Here is a 23,069-nt window from a genome sequence, read left to right on the forward strand (position 1 = left end):
TAAACGACACATTTACGCCTTACGCCAAAAATCTGACAGCTCCTATGCTGCCCCCTATAGTTCCTGCACGGGGCCTATAGTAAGCAGATGGTATTCACGCGATTCAACCAACATCGCATCGCAATGAAATACGAGCGGCAGGTTTCGAGTAATGTTATCAGTTATCTAGTAAAAGTCCTCTTTTGAGTCACCGATAAAGCTACGTATCAAAATTCTAAAGCCAATTTTATTCGTCAATATTGTGATCTGTACTTTTCTTGGCTAGACCATCAAGTAAAACTACTGTTCTAATCCATGTGCGATTTCACAAATTATACTAAATTAGCTAAAACGGATAAGCTATTAGGTCACTGGGAACATATCGCACTTCCCCAAAAGTCCTTTTGCAAGTTGCGTACCACCCACAACCGTGGCGCGTTGCGGATTCGCATGCTTAGTGAATTTAAAGGCCCCTCGAGACTATGTGCGTGAATCGGCGCACGAGTGTGGAGGGGGCTTAAACTACATCATAATATCAGCCGAAAGGCATCCACTGCGGGGTATAGGACATAGGGGTTATTACTTATTACAGTTTCAGAGAAAGGTGACCACTCCGATGAAAAGGATTATGTAATAAATAAGCTTGAAAGGTATGTGTTGTTTATCTCCGTCCCTCATAGCAGAAATATGGCAGACAGCGTCTTGCAAAAAGGTAGATGAAATAACCTAATAACTCGCTACCCGTTCAATGTTGTAAGTTCTTAGTTGTTTACTACCCAAAGGTTCTCTGGAGTACGCTTCTTATCGATAAGACCGCCTGTTACCTAGCTTTTAACTGTATTTCATTTTCTGTGTAGTTTTAACTGTAATAACCTCTACAATAGTGTTGTCCTAGTCTGACGGTATCTTGCGATCTCTACCGAATCACTGGTCGTTTTTAACGGGGCGCGACTCTGGCTGTAAGCATAGAGAAAAAAAATAAAAAAATACATAGAGTGCTCATTCCATACATCAGTTTTAGTACCAAAAAGACTATTAGCATCTAGCATCGAGTAGCGGAACTATCAGTACTGCTACTTGACAATAGATGTAGCACCGACCGGAAAGTCTTATGCTGTTGAGATAAGACTTTCCGGTCGGTGCTACATCTATTGTCAAGTAGCAGTACTGATAGTTCCGCTACTCGATGCTAGATGTAGGCACTGAAATTAATAGTCTGAACTGATGTATGGAGTGAGCACTCTTGTCTTACTATATTTCTCTATGCTGTAAGTTATAGACTTATAGTTCAAATGAGTTGTCTATTACAGTTCAGAGGTTGATTCAGTTTAGTCATAGACTAGGAATCCTCTAGACGGAGTTTAGAGCAATTATTTCATGAAACCGATGCTGCCAAATATACTGGGGTGCGGGGGACGAGGTGAGCGAGTCCCGTGCCGTGATTGGTCCGTTCAAAGACACGGACGTCACACAAAGACAGTTTGTCTCGAAAATGCGAGTAAAACTGCTGTATATTTGTGGCAGAGGGGTTAGCGTTACCATAGAGAAAAAAATACATAGAGTGCTCACTCCATACATTAGTTCAGACTATTAATTTCAGTGTCTACATCTAGCATCGAGTAGCGGAACTATCAGTACTGCTACTTGACAATAGATGTAGCACCGACCGGAAAGTCTTATCTCAACAGCATAAGACTTTCCGGTCGGTGGCTACATCTATTGTCAAGTAGCAGTAATGATAGTTCCGCTACTCGATGCTAGATGCTAATAGTCTTTTTGGTACTAAAACTGATGTATGGAGTGAGCACTCTATGTATTTTTTTCTCTATGGCTCAGTCTAGAGGATGTCTTGTCTGTGAGTTTAGTATGTTGATGAGTTTAACTCTCCTGTTGTAAGCACGTGCCGTTCTGCTTGAGATGCTCGCCCTGTATGGCCTTCATGACGGTCATCTCCTTATGCTCCTTGCGTGTGTTTCTCATCTCGAACTCGAGCCGGTGGCTTATTATTCGTTGCACGATGTCTTCTGTTGTCATGGAGTTGCCGGATTTGATGATCTACAATTAATGTTTATATTAATAGTGAAAAATTAAAATATGAGGATAGAGCACGTGTGTATCGTGTGCGCGTAATCGCTTCACAGAGGTTTATTAGGGATAACATTTTTGCCGACACAACTTCGGTTCCGCGGTACTCGAGAGGTTAAAAGCCTTAAAACACTTAAAACAACATTGTCGTGTATTTCTTGAAGCCCTTGGTCCGCCATATCCAGAAACTGTACAGTATAAAATGAACTTTATTAAAACGTATTAAACGTTTTAATAAAGTTTAAAATTGCGTGTTATATAATAGTTATTTTTCTACTCCAGCACTTAAATGTGTCAATTAAATGACTGACAGTGATATCTAAAGCAATGTCATTTGAATGCTTTGTCTATAGGCTCATAAGATGACTGCTAGCAGTCATCTTATGAGTATAATACAACTGCTTTATTTTTTTTAAAGATACAAGTTCCGATCATCTTGATTGAAAGAGGTATGTTTTCATTTACAATAATAACTCTTTTTTTTTTAAATAATAACTCTTTTTTTTTTAAATAATAACTCAATTTTTTTTAAATAATAACTCTTTTTTTTTAATAATAACTCTTTTTTTTAATAATAACTCTTTTTTTTAATAATAACTCTTTTTTTTAATAATAACTCTTTTTTTTTTTTTTTTTTTTTGCTGCATCTGTCATAGAAAAAGTAATGTATGCAACAGCTCATAATTGGTTCTTAAAATTCAAGGGTCGAAGTTACAAAACGAGACGTAGTCGAGTTTTGTAAAAAAAGACCCGAGAATTATATTTATTTATCCCTTATTATATCACTGTTGCATAAACTACTATTATAGTATATACATCTGGTGGTCTAGCATGAGTTGCGTTCTCGCGCGAGTTTATACTTGAAGTCAGATGTAAGGAGTCGCGCGCGAAAACGCATCTCATGCTAGACCGCCTGGTGCTACATTACGATATATAATTCGCACGTGTATTGTACAACGTTTTACAGTACATATTGTCCTTTAAATTTTCGACGCAGTTACGTAATGTGCTTATTATAGCACCGGTGTCGCAATGTAGCACCAGATGTACTGTAAAAACCGGCCAAGTGCGAGTCGGACTCGCGCACGGAGGGTTCCGCACCATCAACAAAAAACAAGCAAAAAAAAACGGTCACCCATCCAAGTACTGACCACGCCCGACGTTGCTTAACTTCGGTCAAAAATCACGTTTATTGTATGGGAGCCCCACTTAAATCTTTATTTTATTCTGTTTTTAGTATTTGTTGTTATAGCGGCAACAGAAATACATCATCTGTGAAAATTTCAACTGTCTAGCTATCACGCTTCGTGAGATACAGCCTGGTGACAGACGGACGGACAGCGGAGTCTTAGTAATAGGGTCCCGTTTTTACCCTTTGGGTACGGAACCCTAAAAATGTGAATAGACTAACCTTAAAGCAGCCGCGCCGCTTGGGCACTGCGTAGGGATCGGAACCGTCAGCGTCGCGCGCGATCGTGGTGTCGCCGTGGCACACCACTTGCACCTTAAAGTGGTCCATGAGCTCCGCCGTCACCGAGTATGGCGCACCGATTACGACTTCGTGGACGTACTGGAAAATACGGAAATTATGATTGAATATTAATAAAATTAAAATGCAAATAGTTTTATTGCCACAAGTACCATAAAAAAATACACAAGAGAAAAACAATATACACCTCATTTCACAAAGATTAAGAATATCGTAAGAAAATATACTCGTACACACCAACTTTGTCAGTAGACATAGGCGTGAAATTTCAATTTTCTATGGAAAGTGAACTCTTCGCGCCTTTTTTTTTTAAACATGCCGCCTTTTTTTACTGCCAAAGTGGGTATGCCATAGTATAAATAATAACTGAAAATTTAGGTACATTTTTTAAAAGTCATTATTCGACACAAAACACGGAAGATCGTGAATTCAAACGTCATCGAGTGAGTTTGTCAGTATTCTGGTTAAATTAAGAAATAAATATAAATAGGGCGTCAAGGTTATGTTCAGTATTTTGGAAGTTCTCGAAGGGTTAAAGTTAAAACAATTGTTGCCACAGATAGTCAGAAAGACCGTTTCTACCAATACCTATTGAAAGTCAACATGAGCGGCTTTTTGGAACAAGTAATAAGCATACATCGGGGTTTTCGGCGCGGGAATGTTTTACACTAGCCAAATAACAGGTAAAAACTGTAAAAAATGATACTAATTTAACATTTCTAAGCACATTTGGACCTTACTACCTAAGTTTAATTCTTAGTTTGGTAATTATTTTACAATAAACAAAGTTATAAATACACGAAATCATTCCCGCACCGAAATCCCCGATGTACGGTAATAAGCCAGTAAGCAAATTAATTACCTATTGTAGAAGCGCCAAGCCAATTGAAGGTACCTATGTAACTCGGTTTGTTTTTGTATAATTTTCCTTGTAGTTTTTATTTTAAGTTTGGCTGAAAGAGGGACGACATGAAAACCAGCATAACACTATCTAAGTCGGAATGGCTGACGCAGGATTAACTAAGCCTATCTATTTTGTCACAAAATATGATTACCTATATTTATTTTTAGCGTGGCAATGACCCTAAATTTTAATTTTTAATAAGCAGAAACGTCTGCGAATGATGCTATTAAACTTAGAATAAATTTAAAAGTGGAAAAATTACTGTCTTGGGTGAGACTTGAACTCACGGCCTCTAAATTTATTCAAACTTAAATCTAAATTATTCATATTGCAGGCCAGCACGGACAGCACCCGCTCGTGCAGGTTCATGATGGGGTAGTTGGAGCCCTTGTAGCGGTTGACCTCGAGGTCGGTGTATACTCCACAATGATGTAAGGTCCACGTGCAACATACCTTGCAGGCCAGCACGGACAGCACCCGCTCGTGCAGGTTTATGATGGGGTAGTTGGAGCCCTTGTAGCGGTTGACCTCGAGGTCAGTGTCTCCACAATGATGTAGAGGTCCACGTGGAACATACCTTGCAGGCCAGCACGGACAGCACCCGCTCGTGCAGGTTCATGATGGGGTAGTTGGAGCCCTTGTAGCGGTTGACCTCGAGGTCAGTGTCTCCACAATGATGTAGAGGTCCACGTGGAACATACCTTGCAGGCCAGCACGGACAGCACCCGCTCGTGCAGGTTCATGATGGGGTAGTTGGAGCCCTTGTAGCGGTTGACCTCGAGGTCGGTGTATACTCTAGTGTTGAGTCGCTCACTCGTGAGGCACCTCATTTGTACCACTCATTTTGTTAATTTGTCGCAGTACTTCGTACCGAAAAAATGTCTTACTTCACTCCTCTATTCATTTTACTTGATTCTAAAATTATCTTTCTCCTAAAAGTTCTATTCTTAACCTCCAGAATTGCACTCCAATTAAATGTTACTATTTATTTATTTATAAAGGAAGTGATGAATACATAAATATGTATATACATTAAATATTTTTGTCGCCGTTGGAATTAATGGAATAGTCGACGCTGAAAATATGCTAGTACCTCACCTCATTTGAAGTAAGACATTGTAACACCTCGTTTTAGAAAATGAGGTACTCATACAAACTCATTTTAAATTGATGTCCTACCCATCACTAGTATACTCCACCATGATGTAAGGTCCACGTGGAACATACCTTGCAGGCCAGCACGGACAGCACCCGCTCGTGCAGGTTCATGATGGGGTAGTTGGAGCCCTTGTAGCGGTTGACCCCGAGGTCAGTGTCTCCACAATGATGTAGAGGTCCACGTGGAACATACCTTGCAGGCCAGCACGGACAGCACCCGCTCGTGCAGGTTCATGATGGGGTAGTTGGAGCCCTTGTAGCGGTTGACCTCGAGGTCAGTGTCTCCACAATGATGTAGAGGTCCACGTGGAACATACCTTGCAGGCCAGCACGGACAGCACCCGCTCGTGCAGGTTCATGATGGGGTAGTTGGAGCCCTTGTAGCGGTTGACCTCGAGGTCGGTGTAGACTCCACAATGATGTAAGGTCCACGTGGAACATACCTTGCAGGCCAGCACGGACAGCACCCGCTCGTGCAGGTTCATGATGGGGTAGTTGGAGCCCTTGTAGCGGTTGACCTCGAGGTCAGTGTCTCCACAATGATGTAGAGGTCCACGTGGAACATACCTTGCAGGCCAGCACGGACAGCACCCGCTCGTGCAGGTTCATGATGGGGTAGTTGGAGCCCTTGTAGCGGTTGACCTCGAGGTCGGTGTAGACTCCACCATGATGTAGAGGTCCACGTGGAACATACCTTGCAGGCCAGCACGGACAGCACCCGCTCGTGCAGGTTCATGATGGGGTAGTTGGAGCCCTTGTAGCGGTTGACCTCGAGGTCGGTGTAGACTCCACCATGATGTAGAGGTCCACGTGGAACATACCTTGCAGGCCAGCACGGACAGCACCCGCTCGTGCAGGTTCATGATGGGGTAGTTGGAGCCCTTGTAGCGGTTGACCTCGAGGTCGGTGTGGAGCCCCACGATGATGAAGTCGCCCTGCTCGTGCGCCGCCGCGAGGAAGTCCAGGTGCCCCACGTGGAACAAGTCGAAGGCGCCTGCTACGTACACCACCTGGAAAAGAAATTTTTATTACAAAAATGCTATTATACCTTAAGTGATTTTTTTAATGATATTTCGGAATAAATTGAATTTAATAATAACAATGTAAAATATCTTATTTGGATTATTCTATTATTATTCTATTCTATTATAAATTAATATTAATCTATTACAATTTAGCGGGTGAATAATGTACATAGCTGTAAAGATAAAATTTAGATTAAGTACCTATTATTTAAGTAAAATGTTGCTATGCCCTAACGGGTGCATGTTGTAACCTAAGATATATAATATAAGACCTACTGTAAACACATGTATGCAATAAATGATATGAATATGAATATGAATATGAAACATTCCGTTGTTAAATCAAACAAGCAGAAGGAGCGCCTGATGGTAGGCGATTACCGGCACCCATGGACACCCGCAACACCAGAGGGGTGGGGTGGTTCTTGAAGGTTTGAAGGTCGTATCGGTCCGGAAATATCGTATGCGACTGTTTTATTTCACCATTTTCACACGCTTAATTACGAAATGAAAAACTTTATTTCAGGCAACTAGGGACCGTAGAAGTTCAGTCGGAATCGGAACGCTCACCACAAAATAATTAAAACTCGTGGCCGTGGCCAGGCGTGGCTCACTCCGCGATTTCGTCGCGTAGCTTCAAGTACCTACAAGTACATGCGGTCCACACCAATTTTGGTGTTTAGCCATAGTAGTTGCCGCGCAGGCGCGCACCGCTAAGGAACGGACGCCTGCTCGCGCTTGCGCCACCTAGCGGTCATATCTGTAGTAATAGACGCATTTTGTAAGAAAGTGAATCTTCTGTACCTAGTACTATTATTTGTTTTGTGCCGTGGCTATTCAACTCACCTTATCTGTAGGCTTCGGCGACAGACCACTACTGAATTGTATGATCTTCTGCGTAGTAGGCAGGAACTGCGAGCAGCCAGTGTAAGGTGAGCGCGCCGTGCGATCCGTGCCGAGATTTGACGAGTGCTCCAATGCGACGGTGTACTCTTTGTCACCTCTCCTGGAATGCAGACCAGCCTTAAGTGCAACATTTTACATGCTAATGAGAACAATATAACATGCAGACATCGGAGTGTAAGCCCCACCATATAAAGTTTACTAATTTTTAATTTAAACCTTATTCTATACTAGCGACCCGCCCCGGCTTCGCACGGGTTAACAAATTATACATAAACCTTCTTCTTGAATCACTCTATCTATTGAAAAAAAACCGCATCAAAATCGTAGTTTTAAAGATCTAAACATACAGACAGACAGACAGCGGGAAGCGACTTTGTTTTATACTATGTAGTGATAGTGATGTAAATTAGAGCGAATTTAGTTTGTTTTAAAAAGCAATGAAACAATGCGACTTTATTTGGTTCATGAAAGGTTCAAATTAGATTGCACGAATATGTACATTGTAATGTACATTTAGTCTCAGAGTTGTATAGCTGTCAGACTCCCGGATCACGTAATAACAATAGTATAGATAGCAAAGTAACTAGAACGGTTTAGTTGTTCTCTAATGGGAACTCTAATGGTTCATATATCGTTTTCCGGTGCCAGCTCTCAATCTAAAAGACAATTTTTTGTAGATTGGGTTTGCGTAGTGGGCAACACGAATGGTTGGGCATATCGCCGCTATACTTACTCAACCTCGTATCTGCAACACTCATTTGATGACAAAAACACCCGTATTCCGAATGAAAGAAAAGCGACATTTCCATCAAATGATTGTTGCAGATATTGAGGTTGAGTAAGTATAGCGACGATATGCCCATGATAAAACCACGAAAAGAATAGGGTGTTTGACAATTTTTTAAGAATGGTATCAGTCGATCAGGTTTGTTTTGAGGATCAAATGTCTGTATGGGACCCATTGTCTTAAAGCAATACAAAAGTCATAAATGATGGTCAAAGTCTGGCACCCGCACTTTACTGACGAAACGCTTCATAGAAAATGGCATGGCGTCATCATGTAACGTTAGAAGCCGTTTCAATGTATGGAAAACAAGGAAATTGCAATTTTGTCGGTGAAATATTGCGTTTATTTATATGGTTGCTATACAATATTTTTTTAAATAAAATGTAAGGAATCGAATGGTATCATTATTTTTTTCCTATTTGGAAGTTTAAAAAAAAATAACTTTAAGGCCTAGTATTTTTTTATTATTCCCATATATTTTTTAAATTTCCAATGTATTGTGATGAATTGCTCATTTTCTATCTATTTAACTAGATTTCGTTATAAAATTCAACATGTGTCAAATACCCTATTAATAGCATTAAAAGTTTAAAACACACGGAGCGGTAAGATGTATCTAGTTCATTTCATTGCATACCTACTGCTTGCGCGCCTAATAAGCGTATGTAATAACTCATAAAAAGCGTGCAATCTACAGCAAATATGCGTTATATAGAAATGATTGGTAATCTTAGATTTACAATTATGTCGACAAACTAGTGCATTATATTTGTAGGTACAATCATCGCTTGGTAAAAATTTTCGTTTTAAATTTCATGTTGTCGTAAAAGCGGGCGCTACAGAAATTAGCGATTGCGGTTACTTTGACAATGCCAATGAGCGGCGACCGCAAATTGTAAGATAAAGTCGTTTTTTTTTAATGATCCACACATCTTGGAGATAAGCTCTTCACGCTTCTTAACACATTCAGTGCCAGCGCGAGCTACTAGCGTACCCGATAACACAGGAAAAACCAATACCACAGTATAATAAAGAGTACTAGCATACAGTATGGACGCTCCCTGCCTCCCGTTGAAAGTGCCGCCCACCCGCTGAGACCCGCTCTCGGTTACCCTATAATGTCTTATCTCACTCACACAAGCATGGTACGCGTTCACCTACACGAGCTTAGGCTGTGTGCGTAGGAACGCGTTTGTTTCATACATTTGATCGCCAGTGTCCGAGGTGTGCCAATACGTAGCGAAAAGCGCTTACTTTGCTTAATGTGCTGAACAGAATTAGATGAAATGGAGGATGGAGTCCCAGGGATCCGAGTTTGTATCGTGGCAATCACGATACAACGCAGACGAAGTCACAGGCAGTAGCTGTTAGTTTCAAATATAAAACAAAAAATATTACTTGAAATGTTCCCGGGTGAGAAGTAACATCCGCCCCACGAGATCCGTCGTTGATACTCCGGCAGTTCTTTGCACCTCCCTGAAATAATAGATCATTTAAAATACAATAGATATTACACCATTGGCATAAATATGTAGGGACTGGCTTTACGGGCAGTAATAATGAGGCATGACAGGGGCCAGTACAGCGGTGTGAAACCGCTACAACGCGATTGGTTGATGAGTTCGCATCACGCGCGCGATTAGTTGACGAGTTCGCATTACGCGCGCTATTGGTCGCAACTAGTTGCGTTAGACTGCACGATTGGCTGGAATTCGTGAGTAACACCGCTGAACTAGTACCATTTTTAGTGCCCCATTAGCCCGTCCTTAGATATTATACGTCAATGTTTGTATTACACCCTTTTCCACAAATTACGGACACAAAAACGATTAATTACAAAAACTCTTATGTTCTTTTAGTGCCTACTTGAAATATGGCATTGACACAGTGCCACTAATTCCCTTTTTGTTGGCAGTTTTAAAGGTTTATTTTTAATAGTTTTTATCAATGTATCTACTTACAAAATTTAAGCTATGACGCAGTGAATAGAGCAAATATTAGCAATATCATACATACCTATATCTGCCTGCGTTTTTGACCAAATGATATGTATCAATTCCATCTGCAGTTACTGTGATGTCATCTGTAAAAAGGCAAATTATGTATATCAGTTTAAGTAGAAATATTTGTTTGACCTGCAAATCAGGATCCTCAACATTATTGTTGATACGTAATCACGTGTCACTTTGCCAGCTCTAAGGCCCATAGTATCTCATATATGTACATATTATAAGAAGAATAATTTCTACACTCTACACTGTTACTTGTGTGTAAGTGATAAGTGTGTTTTGCAAGTGTAATTGGTGTAAACCGTTCTTGTAATATTATTAATAAAAAAATATTTTTAGGGCTTTTACCTCCGCTTTGTGAATTAAATATATTGGCAATATTACAAAGTGTTTTTAAAAATTCTGGATAATAGACACCCAGCCAAGAACCACCTAGAGTCAGTTATATTGTTATTTTACCTAAACATGTGTCTTACTAGTTACTAACAAAACATTTTACAAGTTGGTCTGTTACGAGACAATCTTACACAATATGTTTTACTATTGTACTTAAATTTTAGTGTCAGTATGACTTAAAATATTATATTTTTTTAGAACAACTGTTTCCATCCTGTTTCCATTAGGTAAATTCAAACAGGTAGAAGTACACCAAAATTTAAGGCAAATTACACAGGAGTGATGCATTGGAATTCCTCATACAGATAAGTTTCATCGTAAACAATGCATCAGCACTCTAATCGTTAGTGTGGAGAATTCCTAATGCAAAGTTATCATAAAATCGTTTTTGATACTTATCTTACATGTGACCATAATACACTTCACGTGTGCGTAAATAACTTGGCGGTAATTGCATGAGTCATCCATTCACAAGAAAATTGGTATTCTGATGGGATTACATATCAGTTTTTTAAATACCAGATAAACTAGTGAGTAATTCAGTAGGTAATTATTGTAACGTTACTAATGTTGTTATGATAGTATTCATAGTGTTATTTAACATATAAGTTTTTTTAATAGATTAAGTTTGTTAGAGACAAAATGTGTGAATGACCAGTTAATATAATTATGATTGTTTTGATGAAGTCATCCTTCTTGTGAGCTAGGTGAATCAAAAAGTATTTGTGTATTTCGAATATTTTATGTTACCTACCAATTAACCAGAATATGATTTTTTTAAACACTAAAATTGATGGTAAATGCTTACGGATGGTGATGGTGGAGTGGAGGTGCTACTGGTTTGAAACATTATAATGCTTGTACCCTATAAGTGCTTTACCTAGTTAAGGGTTCAGGGCATTATTCCTAGGAATATATTAAAATTGAAATTATAAAAAGTTCTAAGTCACCACAGTATACTATATTTTTTAAACGACAAACAAACTGACATGTAAGCTTAGACATCAGAGCTTCAAATTAATGTCTTTCCAAATATGGAACAAACAAAATATTATTCTGTACAAAATCTTGTCTTTAACATTAGCATGTGAGGGCAAAAAGATGAGTTCTTAACTAATTGATTAAGATTGATTTATTAATTGAAAAAAGTGATTAAAATTGTGTATGCCACCCGAAAGGTGAGTGCTATTGAGGAATGCTACCAATTAGAATACAATTAGTTTTATAATTCAATTCAATCATTTATTTCAGACATAAAAGCCCATATCAATATCATTTGTTAGTAATACAATAGAAATTAATCTTAATATAGAAATAATAATAATAATTGCACAAATATATCTTATTTAATATAGCAGACTGCCACATTCCAAACACTACCGCTGTATGTGCATCAGCATCCAGTGGTGTTGTAACGGGCAGTCTAGCCTCTCACAATAATATTAATTATTATTATTTTTTATAAGCTTTCACAATAATATTTGTCTCATTACATTGCCTACCTTTTGCACCAATGTCACCTTGCTTAATTTATATTACCTTGTAACTTTGAGAGTGGTGATTGATTTTTTCAAAGACAATATAATTCAATTAATCATATTTTATCACTACCATTGCTAGAGCAAAAAAATTGCATTATCAAATAAAAATAAAAAAGTGACACACAATTATAAGAACAACAACCCTGTTGTCTTATTTATTGATTATTACATTTTTCCTATCTTGAGCATAAATATTTTTTTGCTCATTTATTATTTTTGACCTGACCATTGACATTTGACATTTGACTATCTAAAATCTCAAATTATGACTTACCTCCATGTACACAGAAGTCACACTGATATTTGTCCAGCGTCTCGAGGGTTGTGACGTAGGGTGCTCCCTCAACAACCTGGTCAACCCATTTTATAGCCTTCACCATCTTGTACCGCTCCTCCTGTGTAAAAACAGGGGGTCCTTTGTGTTTTGCAATTTCTTCATCTGTGTGCACTCCGACTATTAACACATCGCCAAGTGCTTTCGCTTGCCGCAAAGAGTTCGCATGACCAAAATGCACCATGTCGTAACTGAAAACATTTAAAACTAAATTTCTACCGAAACATTTTGCTTTTGTAATTGAATCATAAGGCCGAAAAGGATTTATAAACAGTCCTTGTCTTGATTGGCAACGGATGTAATGTTTTGTAACTATTTGTAGTAACCTGAAAAAATAAGGCGAAATATCGAGCGCTAATACCGAACAGTTGCAATAAGAGTGTAGTAATACGTATGTGTATACTTTAAATAACTTTTATTACTTCCATATAAATTTCTTTCGAACGGCAATGGTAATATAAAAACATTTTAGCAAAATACAATTTTATTATCATTTAACTTACCACCCATCACACCACACACGAATTTGTTTCTTTTCTCCATTAGAGGCACTCATTTTATCGATTGAAAACAACAAATCTCTTCGTGAACCTCTTAATTCATTGATAATTATATTGCACGATTAATTAAATTAATATAATCGAAACATTTATTCGATTACAAGTTTCACGCCTTTTCATTCACAGCTTTGCACACCGACTGTCATTTTTTTGTAGTGTCAAATGAAACTATGACGTCAAAGCATGACGAATTGTTTTACTATGGTTTTATTAGAATTGCTGGCTAGTAAAGTTGGCGTGCTTATGTTGGTTAACATGGAATTGCTTATATTTTCTTATAGAAGAAATAAAAAACAATTATTTACTATTATATCTAAATTATTTACTATAATATAATAATAAGAGCTTATAAAATTCGTTTAAACGTTATCTAAAGGCTGCATAAAATGTATTTTTATGTCATGCATATAGTAAAGTCATCCATAAAGAGCTTTATTAACTCAGCAATAGGGTCCAAAATGTGCCAAACAACCACGGAGCAGGGTCCTGCGCGCCAAAATAAAGTCTGTCAAGTTATACTGGGTCAACCAAATCTTGTCAGTAAATAGGAACAAAAAAAACTATACTCATCCCGTTCTTTTGGGTGCTAGTACTAGTGTAAGACAAAGATAGTATGATTCTCTCTGTCTATGTTTGAAATCAAACAGACCTTTGACACACTTTATTTCCGGTAGTAGAAAAAAGCGGAAAATTTAAAAAATGTACCCATAGAAAATTTGAATTTTGTGCCTTTTTCTACAGGCAAACTTGCATCACTAACTAAAGGGGTTCAGTAGTACTTAAACCATTTTACGGAAAATTTACACATTATTTTCTTAATTAAAAACAAGCAACAACGGTTGCACTCCGGGAGTGCCGATAGAAGTGAAAACTCACCTCACTATGTTACCGACGCCCGGTAACACGATACATACGTTTAACGGAGGTATTCTATTTATTATTATCATTCTCAAATAAGATCAGACTTTTTCATTGACATGTTTATTTACATACTGCCATGACAACGTCAAATTATTTGAACATAGGTAAAGAGTCTTGATAAGGAGTCCACAACATAAATGTCAAATAACATTGAGTTTTATCTTTATTGATTTAAATGCCATTTAAATTATGATTGGCCATCTAAACCTAACGCCCCTTACGGTCATGTGATCGCCTTACGCCCCTTACGGTCACGTGATCGCCTTACGCTGTCTCGAGTTTATCATTTTTTCCCCACCTCAAAAAGTGCCCAGCGCCGCTAAAGAAGTTTTCACTTCAAAAAAAGTAATGTGGACACTGGACAACTTTCCGTAAAATGGGCTTGATGGCCCGAAACATCCTCATCTGTAAATTTTTCATTAATAAACCCGTCATTTCGCGATGGGCACCTAGTCTTTGCACAGGCATTTTACATACACTATTTACTACTTAATTTACAAAAAGCGAAATTATCTAATCGTATCAAATTCCGCCATCCTATTAGCGATTGGTTCAGTCAAATCACGCCACCGCAGACAACGAATGCGAGACGCCGTCTTGCGTGGACTTTGATGTCTCTACATTGGTAGGGGTTACTGAAGTTATCATTCAATCCTTGCGTTTTGTGGGTCAACAACTTATACACGGATAAATACAAACAGACCTTTAATAATATCATATGCTTATTTATTAATATTTTTATTCAGTCTTTTGCATCCGATACTCCTCCACTGGTAATAGCAAAGGTGGCCTCGCTTTCAGGCAAATCAGGAGAGTCGTAGATCTTGGCAATTCGGTTTTCACCTCTTCCCTTTCTTAAAGAAATTCTGGTGGTTGATGCGTGAGCGAGGATATTTCCCCCAATTGGCTTCTTTGGGTCTACTTGAAAAGATAGTGTGGCTCCTGGATCGGCGGTCATCTGGTTTGTAATGAATACGGCTACATTGTATTCCTCAGATATCTGAAACGTGAAATGTTCATATTAAATTCGCATTCACTCGGATAGAGACAGTGTAACTATAATACTATACATGTCCTAGATTCGGACCACGGTAAGTCTCCTTGCCAAGTGCGTCTTGTTTCGTGCTAGGTACGTCAAGTATGGAGCTTAATATAGGGATGCTTACTGCCAAGTTTGTGCAAATTTAGCGTGGTCGGCAGAGTACGAGGATGGTGTCCCTTGTGTTATCGTATACCTATTACACTGACAGAGTATAACTTTATAGAGAGATGTGTGTGTGTATTTATATCGTTTTAAACGGGCGCCATGTGCTACAATTTATGTAACAGTCTCAATAGTATCAATAAAGTCAAAGACCTCGGTCGAAGCCGGATGCAGTACCTATTATCTGGTCACCTTATTGATCTTTAACTCATTGCGGAATGATTTTGGGGACTATGTATAGTTTGAAGGAGTGTAAACATCTACTGAGGTGGTGAGGTGTGACTTTTTAAACGTACCTACTCGTAATTATTTATTTTTTATTATTTTAATTTATTTATTTGGTTTGATCGTCGAAAGTTATAGTGCCTGACATGTCACACTTTTTGTGCCTCATAGAACGGAGCCTAATATCTTCCCATTTGTGTTTTGGATAAGTTCGGTCGGTTCGGTAAATAAATAGATAAATAAATAAATAAAAATAGGTGAATTATCAAGCATCATTCAAGCATCTCGCAAAGTAGGTACAATATCGTCAACATTCTGCTTACATGCGAACAACATGTTTGATTTGATTGAGCATAGCATATCGAATCATCCTATTGTTTTCTTATCAGAAAATACCAACCGGGCTGCTCCGAATCAACGGATACGTATTTAGAAAGGTTTACATCAATCCGATCCGATAATCTCATTAGTGAGATTGTGGCATTGATAAGGGTAAACAGATTTACCGACTCTGTGCCTACCACGTCTATCGCTTGAATATGGAAGCGTGATAAAAATAAAAAAAATTGGTGGTAGGCCCTCTGGTAATATTGAGAAAGTAAGTATCGACTAGTTTTGGAATTACGCATATCGCGCGATAGGATTACTTGACCCTGGTGTAGTTAATAGGTCATGGAATAATTGGGTTGGAGTTATTTAAGGTGATTTACAACCGCACTATCTCGGGCGGAACGGTATCTCTGAGTATGCAGAGTAGGTACCTACTGAGTACATATACAGATCTCTGTATCAGTATCTAGTCTCTGAGTATACAGATTTCGAGTATGCAGTCTATGCAGAGTTATAGGCCAACTTCAGTGTGCATAGTTTTTTACCTGATTATCAATTATCAGTTTCATGTAACATGTACTTACCATGAAAAAAAATAGGTACTTACTTAGTAGTGGTAGTGGTGGTAAGATAGTTATTATACTCTTTGGATAACGCGCGCTTCTTACCCGGAGGCAAAGAGTATAATAACTATCCGGAGGTGCCGCCGCGCCGGGTCCAAAATCTGGCTGATACCGACGAGTTATACTCGGAATTTATTTACGCGAATTACCTACCATTTGCTCTTCGGTAAAGGAAAATAATGCGAGAAAAACGGTCTACCTTAAAAAAAAAACGCTTCCTGTCTGGGCAGGTCATGAGCCTGCGCTAGCATTTGTTGGCGGTGATTGAGCTCCTCGCGCCCCGAGAAATCCACTCTAAATAACGCATTGGATGCCCATGATATCAGCATTATCAACAGTTTTAACCCTAATGGTAACATTAACACACCTTCTGCAGTCGTGACAGGACTTGCGCTAACTTCTGTTGGCGGTCAGCAAGCTCCCCGCGCCCGGAGAAGTCCACTCTAAATAACGCATTGGATACCCATGATATCCTAATAACAGTTTGAACCCTAATGGTAACATTAACACACCTTCTGCAGTCGTGACAGGACTTGCGCTAACTTCTGTTGGCGGTCAGCAAGCTCCCCGCGCCCCGAGAAGTCCACTCTAAATAACGCATTGGATGCCCATGATATTCATTATCAACAGTTTTAATCCAAATGGTAACATTAACACACCTTCTGCAGTCGTGACAGGACTTGCGCTAACTTCTGTTGGCGGTCAGCAAGCTCCCCGCGCCCCGAGAAGTCCACTCTAAATAACGCATTGGATGCCCATGATATTCATTATCAACAGTTTTAATCCAAATGGTAACATTAACACACCTTCTGCAGTCGTGACAGGACTTGCGCTAACTTCTGTTGGCGGTCAGCAAGCTCCCCGCGCCCGGAGAAGTCTACTCTAAATAACGCATTGGATGCCCATGATATCCATTATCAACAGTTTTAATCCAAATGGTAACATTAACACACCTTCTGCAGTCGTGACAGGACTTGCGCTAACTTCTGTTGGCGGTCAGCAAGCTCCCCGCGCCCGGAGAAGTCTACTCTAAATAACGCATTGGATGCCCATGATATCCATTATCAACAGTTTGAGCCCTAATGGTAACATTAACACACCTGCAGCCGTGACAGGACTTACGCTAACTTCTGTTGGCGGTCAGCAAGCTCCCCGCGCCCGGAGAAGTCCACTCTAAATAACGCATTGGATGCCCATGATATCCATTATCAACAGTTTGAGCCCTAATGGTAACATTAACACACCTGCAGCCGTGACAGGACTTGCGCTAACTTCTGTTGGCGGTCAGCAAGCTCCCCGCGCCCGGAGAAGTCCACTCTAAATAACGCATTGTATGCCCATGAATCAGCATTATCAACTTCGTCACACATGCGTGTTTTCCGGGCGGCGCGTGAGCGGGGTGCGCCTCTTTTACATATAAAACGCTCACGCCCCGCTCACGCGTCGCCCGGAAAACGCGCCTGTGTGTCGAAGCCTTTGTGGTAACATTAACACACCTTCTGCAGTCGTGACAGGACTTGCGCTAACTTCTGTTGGCGGTCAGCAAGCTCCCCGCGCCCGGAGAAGTCTACTCTAAATAACGCATTGGATGCCCATGATATCCATTATCAACAGTTTTAATCCAAATGGTAACATTAACACACCTTCTGCAGTCGTGACAGGACTTGCGCTAACTTCTGTTGGCGGTCAGCAAGCTCCCCGCGCCCGGAGAAGTCTACTCTAAATAACGCATTGGATGCCCATGATATCCATTATCAACAGTTTGAGCCCTAATGGTAACATTAACACACCTGCAGCCGTGACAGGACTTACGCTAACTTCTGTTGGCGGTCAGCAAGCTCCCCGCGCCCGGAGAAGTCCACTCTAAATAACGCATTGGATGCCCATGATATCCATTATCAACAGTTTGAGCCCTAATGGTAACATTAACACACCTGCAGCCGTGACAGGACTTGCGCTAACTTCTGTTGGCGGTCAGCAAGCTCCCCGCGCCCGGAGAAGTCCACTCTAAATAACGCATTGTATGCCCATGAATCAGCATTATCAACTTCGTCACACATGCGTGTTTTCCGGGCGGCGCGTGAGCGGGGTGCGCCTCTTTTACATATAAAACGCTCACGCCCCGCTCACGCGTCGCCCGGAAAACGCGCCTGTGTGTCGAAGCCTTTGTGGTAACATTAACACACCTTCTGCAGTCGTGACAGGACTTGCGCTAACTTCTGTTGGCGGTCAGCAAGCTCCCCGCGCCCGGAGAAGTCCACTCTAAACAACGCCATGATGGAGTCGATGATCAGCAGTTTGAACACCCCGCCCTCTTCGTGAAACTTCGCTGCCACGTAGTCTAGGAGCTCGGCCTTGGGATATATGTGAAAGTTAAATTTGTTTAGCACTGTGCATAGAAAAAGTACTACGAAGGTTTTGTATTACATGTACCTTTTGCGGGACACTTTCTATAGATAGACATAGAGAAAGGTAGGTATATAATAGTAGAAAATATTAGATTTATGTATTATAACCGAATTTCTATAGAATTTGACGCTACGCGGAGTAAGGCTGTGGCCGGCTTTTGACAGCTGAAGTAGATTGAGCTGTAATTGGAATGTGAAATATAATATGTTAGCGTTAATCTACTTTAGTTGTCAAAACTGCGGCTTGGAGGATTTGTGTGTTGATGATGTTACAAGTAGCAATATCCCCTAAGGTGGTCGGGGGTTAATGGTGGTGGTGACGGTGACTGGTGCTGGTTTCATTGTGGACGGGAACAAACCTTAAACCAAAATAGGTACCTATTTTGTTTTAAGATTTGTTCCCGTGTGTACAATTTAAAGAATATAGTGTACCTGATGCTCTGATGTGTAAGCTCTAGCATAGAGGACATTATCTAGGACAGCATTCTGGTCCAAATTGAATCTGTCAGCAATAGGCCGAAGTCTGTCGGGGCGACTGGAATGACGCTAAGGAAACTTTTCAGCAACACCTATATTAATTAACTACACTTCGTAACTAGTTAGTTAACAATGACATAACATCTTGCAAATCGTTTTTAACAAGCTTTTATTAGGTCGACCTGTATACTTGGTCAACCAGATCTTGACAGTAGAAAAAGGCGGCAAATTTGAAAAATGTAGGCGCGAAGGGATATCGTCCCATAGAAAATTTGAATTTCACGCCTTTTTTTTACTGACAAGATTTGGTTGACCAGCTATAAGTATGTAATGGAATCTAAGATGAAGGTAACTAATTTAACCATCTTCCAAGGATCGTAATAGCGTCATGAAAATTGGCAGCTATGTATATGTAGTTCTGATGACAATACAATAATATGGTACTGTCGAACTGATCTGATGATGGAGACAGCTTAGGAGGTGGCCATAGGAACTCTGTGATGAAACAACGCAACCTAATTGTGTTAGGAACTTTTAGAATTGTCTCGATGAGTATTAGTTGTCTGTCGTAAGAAAAGTACAGTCAGCGATAAAAGCTTGTACCAAAAATGAAAGTTTTGCCAAAAACTTATTATAATTTACACTAAGTATAAGTAGTTCGTTTTTTAGCATTAGAAAAAAGGTACCTACTTAAACAATCTTGACGTGTATTTTTATCATATTTTTATTGAAAATTATCACGCCGTGTTTGGGCATACATATACTTGGTCAACCAGATCTTGACAGTAGAAAAAGGCGGCAAATTTGAAAAATGTAGGCGCGAAGGGATATCGGCCCATACAAAATTTGAATTTCGCGCCTTTTTTTACTGACAAGATTTGGTTGACCAGCTATAATATAGGGATTGGGTTTACAGCTACTCCAGTGGGCCCAAATTAAGGGATATAGGTATCAAGCGTATTTTTTTCGATTATATATTCTTATAGTATAGTTTGTAGCTTTCTAGTAGAGCCCGAAGGCTTATCCTATTGTCTATTGTTCAGTAAAACCGCACGTGCTACTTACCTGCAAAAAAGGGTCTTCATTGTTCTATTTATATATTCAGGTGAGCGCGGGCTAGTCCAACGCTTAAAAAAACCAGTGTAGGTGCGCTCTCCGATAACGCGCCTTTGTTACGCATCTCGATGACACATTTTAGACTGGTTGTGTAGCGTTCGACTCGCCGGCACTCAGTAACCGAAGTCTGACCGCACACATCGTAACAAAATATTTATCCATTAGTTCATTTTGAATCTTATTGCAATTTCCATAGGAGTTGTAATTCAATTATCTGGGTAAAGTGAACGAGCGATTTTTTATGCAGGTGGTTGTGGCACGTGGCACGAGCGGTTTTACTTAACAATAGACAATAGGATTAGCCATCGGGCTCTATTAGAAAGCTACAAACCATGAACGGAATATTTTTATAATAATAATTATGATATGCGCGATAAACTAACACCATAAAACTTTACTAGGTGCGCATTTATGGGCTATTCTTATAATTGCGCATTTAAAGATGCAGGTAACACACGTGTATAGCTAATCTCATACATTGTATATGGTTTCGGCTAAATCAGTACACAGTTCTAAGTTCTAAGTAAATAAAGTACTTAAATAGTAGTAAAAAAATCGAATTATGAAATATGATTGTGATATTGATTATTTTACAAGAAAACAAACATTCGTGTAACATAGAGGTCAAGGCCGAACTTAATAGATGAGCGACTTTATTAAACGACTTCCTGATCCGGTCCGATGCAAAGGACCATGACCTTCATTATTTCATCTTTTGCGTAGTTTTCGACCCTAATGCTATTTAAATACCTAAAGATGGTAGTATTTAAAACACGCCGCCCAGTAGTACGACAATTGTAATATAATAATTCATTATGATTACCGCTGAACCGATTTGGACAAAATTTGGTACGGAGATATAGTTTCGGCCCCGAGAAAGGACATAGGTTAGTTTTTAGTTTTTATCAATCATGATCATCATCATTCCACGCAGACGAAGTCGCGGGCAGAAGCTTAGTCAATTATATATGGCTTCTCCACTCTGACCATACCAGGACCATACCTATCGAAGTTAGGGATCTAAACATTCTACACGAGTACCTAAACGCTTAAGAGCCCATCAACGTGCACACTAGCGCCACTGCTAAATAATCGTGATTTACCGTACCTTTTGAATACATAAAACTAGTTTCTATGTTGCTGGATTCGTCAATCTATAAACTCAAAACAAAAACGGCCGTTTTAATTTTGGACGCATAGATTGACGAATCCAGCAACATAGAAACTAGTTTGATGTATTCAAAAGGTACTTTAATACAATATACAGTACGTAGCGGCCCCTTTTTTTAAATATATTTCGTTAAATTTAAATAATCACGATTATTTAGCAGTGGCGCTAGTGTGCACATTGATGGGGTCTTAATACTTATAATTTAAAGGATACAACGTATGTTCGGTGTCTAGGAACATGACTTTCCCTCCGTGGTAGCCGCTGGGCGTAGGTATCTGCGTGGTCACGCACAGTGTGTGAGACAACTGAGTCTTCCCTGTACGAAACTCTCCGAACACTTCTGTTATTGCCATTGACTCTATTCCACCAGCCAACAGTTTACTACCAACAAAATAACATTACAAATTTGCACTATTCTATGATCAAAAGACTGAAAATACTAATACTCACTCTAATTCGCTACTTCCCGTACTAATTTTAAATACTTGCTTTCGTTTATCGCTCACTTCTAAAGCAGTCATGAAGCCAAGAGTAACAACCTTTTGACATGCTTCTTTTATTTTTTCTACTTTTGTATCTGAAAAACCTTTTATATTACATAGTTTTTTCTTCGTGGACATTTGAATACCTTTGATGGTACAAATGCCAGCCGTTTTCAGTTTTTTAATATCGGCTACATTTATGCCATGCTTTTGTAATATATCCACATCTTGAAAAAAAGTTTCTTCTTCTGTGTCTGATACATTTTCATCGAGAGCTTGTTCCAGCATTGTTAATATTGTAAACTGCTGTTATAAATGATTGTTTCTATACAACAATAATAACAATATAAAACTTTGGCGCCAATTTTTTTTTCACATATGATTTATGGAGCGTAATTTCCGTTTCCATGGCCTTAAAGTATTGATGAGAGAGCAACGAAAATTGTATTAAATTGAAAAAAAAAACTGAAATTTAAGTATTTTGGTTATATCTGGGAAATTTCTAGATAACAGGTAGAATTAAATGAATAATATTGGTACTTTATTTTAATCAATTTTAACGTGTCATCATTGCGTCTATATACGGCTTTTATAGTATTAACAGACTAACGGACCAGACCGCGACCTTGAGCGTCGCACCCATAAGTAAGAGCGAGAAAGAGATATATGTTTCTCGCTCTTACTTATGGATGCGACGCTCAAGGTCGCGGTCCGGTTCGATAGTCTGTTACTAGCTTAAAAGTAAAGAAATTTGTCTATTCCTCTAATTTGAAGTGTTGCCAGCAATAAAAAAAACCCCGAGCTTAAGTACTCTATGCGTCTTTAAACAACTTGCTTGTCAGTAAAAATACGTATACACATCGAAGTTATTTAAAGAAATGTATTACTTTATTTAAAAATCCTGTGTATATATAGCTGGTCAACCAAATCTTGTCAGTA

At 39.3% G+C, this 23,069-nt stretch overlaps 2 protein-coding genes across 4 annotated transcripts; both read right to left on the bottom strand.

Moving 5' to 3' along the window:
- Positions 1–1,854: 1,854 nt before the first annotated feature.
- Positions 1,855–13,335, bottom strand: LOC134652417 (ethanolamine-phosphate cytidylyltransferase). 2 transcript variants are annotated; one of them, XM_063507600.1, is made up of 8 exons: positions 13,117–13,335; positions 12,554–12,804; positions 10,350–10,416; positions 9,732–9,809; positions 7,487–7,643; positions 6,437–6,625; positions 3,476–3,634; positions 1,855–2,034 (listed from the first exon to the last, which is right to left on the bottom strand). In XM_063507600.1, exons 1-8 carry the CDS (start codon positions 13,167–13,169, stop codon positions 1,858–1,860), a joined length of 1,131 nt encoding a protein of 376 aa, XP_063363670.1. In that variant the 5' UTR covers positions 13,170–13,335; the 3' UTR covers positions 1,855–1,857. The 2 variants fall into 2 exon arrangements, with proteins under 2 accessions (XP_063363670.1, XP_063363669.1); XM_063507599.1 differs by having other exon boundaries at positions 7,487–7,646; positions 13,117–13,334.
- Positions 13,336–14,782: 1,447 nt separating this feature from the next.
- Positions 14,783–22,446, bottom strand: LOC134652186 (meiotic recombination protein DMC1/LIM15 homolog). 2 transcript variants are annotated; one of them, XM_063507349.1, is made up of 5 exons: positions 22,099–22,446; positions 21,862–22,029; positions 19,317–19,419; positions 18,663–18,830; positions 14,783–15,094 (listed from the first exon to the last, which is right to left on the bottom strand). In XM_063507349.1, the coding sequence occupies exons 1-5, from the start codon at positions 22,416–22,418 to the stop codon at positions 14,837–14,839; spliced, it is 1,017 nt and encodes a 338-aa protein (XP_063363419.1). In that variant the 5' UTR covers positions 22,419–22,446; the 3' UTR covers positions 14,783–14,836. The 2 variants fall into 2 exon arrangements, 1 of the variants encoding a protein (XP_063363419.1); XR_010097169.1 differs by lacking the exons at positions 18,663–18,830; positions 19,317–19,419; positions 21,862–22,029; positions 22,099–22,446 and adding an exon at positions 15,476–15,558 and having other exon boundaries at positions 14,961–15,094.
- Between the last annotated feature and the right edge of the window lie 623 nt (positions 22,447–23,069).

The sequence above is a fragment of the Cydia amplana genome, chromosome 11 (assembly GCF_948474715.1).
Source record: "Cydia amplana chromosome 11, ilCydAmpl1.1, whole genome shotgun sequence".
NCBI lineage: Eukaryota > Metazoa > Arthropoda > Insecta > Lepidoptera > Tortricidae > Cydia > Cydia amplana.

What these genes read in the sequence shown, in the direction of transcription:
- LOC134652417 (XM_063507599.1), bottom strand. Translation starts at nt 13,169, where the DNA reads ATGAGTGCCTCTAATGGAGAAAAGAAACAAATTCGTGTGTGGTGTGAT. An exon ending in CGTGTGTGGTGTGATGGGTG is followed by an intron (nt 12,805 to 13,116) that starts GTAAGTTAAATG and finishes AAATGTTTTCAG; the next exon opens with TTACGACATGGTGCATTTTG. An exon ending in AAAAACGCAGGCAGATATAG is followed by an intron (nt 9,810 to 10,349) that starts GTATGTATGATA and finishes CTATTATTTCAG; the next exon opens with GGAGGTGCAAAGAACTGCCG.
- LOC134652186 (XM_063507349.1), bottom strand. Translation starts at nt 22,418, where the DNA reads ATGCTGGAACAAGCTCTCGATGAAAATGTATCAGACACAGAAGAAGAA. An exon ending in CTAGACACCGAACATACGTT is followed by an intron (nt 19,420 to 21,861) that starts GTATCCTTTAAA and finishes GCGTCATTCCAG; the next exon opens with TCGCCCCGACAGACTTCGGC. An exon ending in CTTACACATCAGAGCATCAG is followed by an intron (nt 18,831 to 19,316) that starts GTACACTATATT and finishes ATATATCCCAAG; the next exon opens with GCCGAGCTCCTAGACTACGT.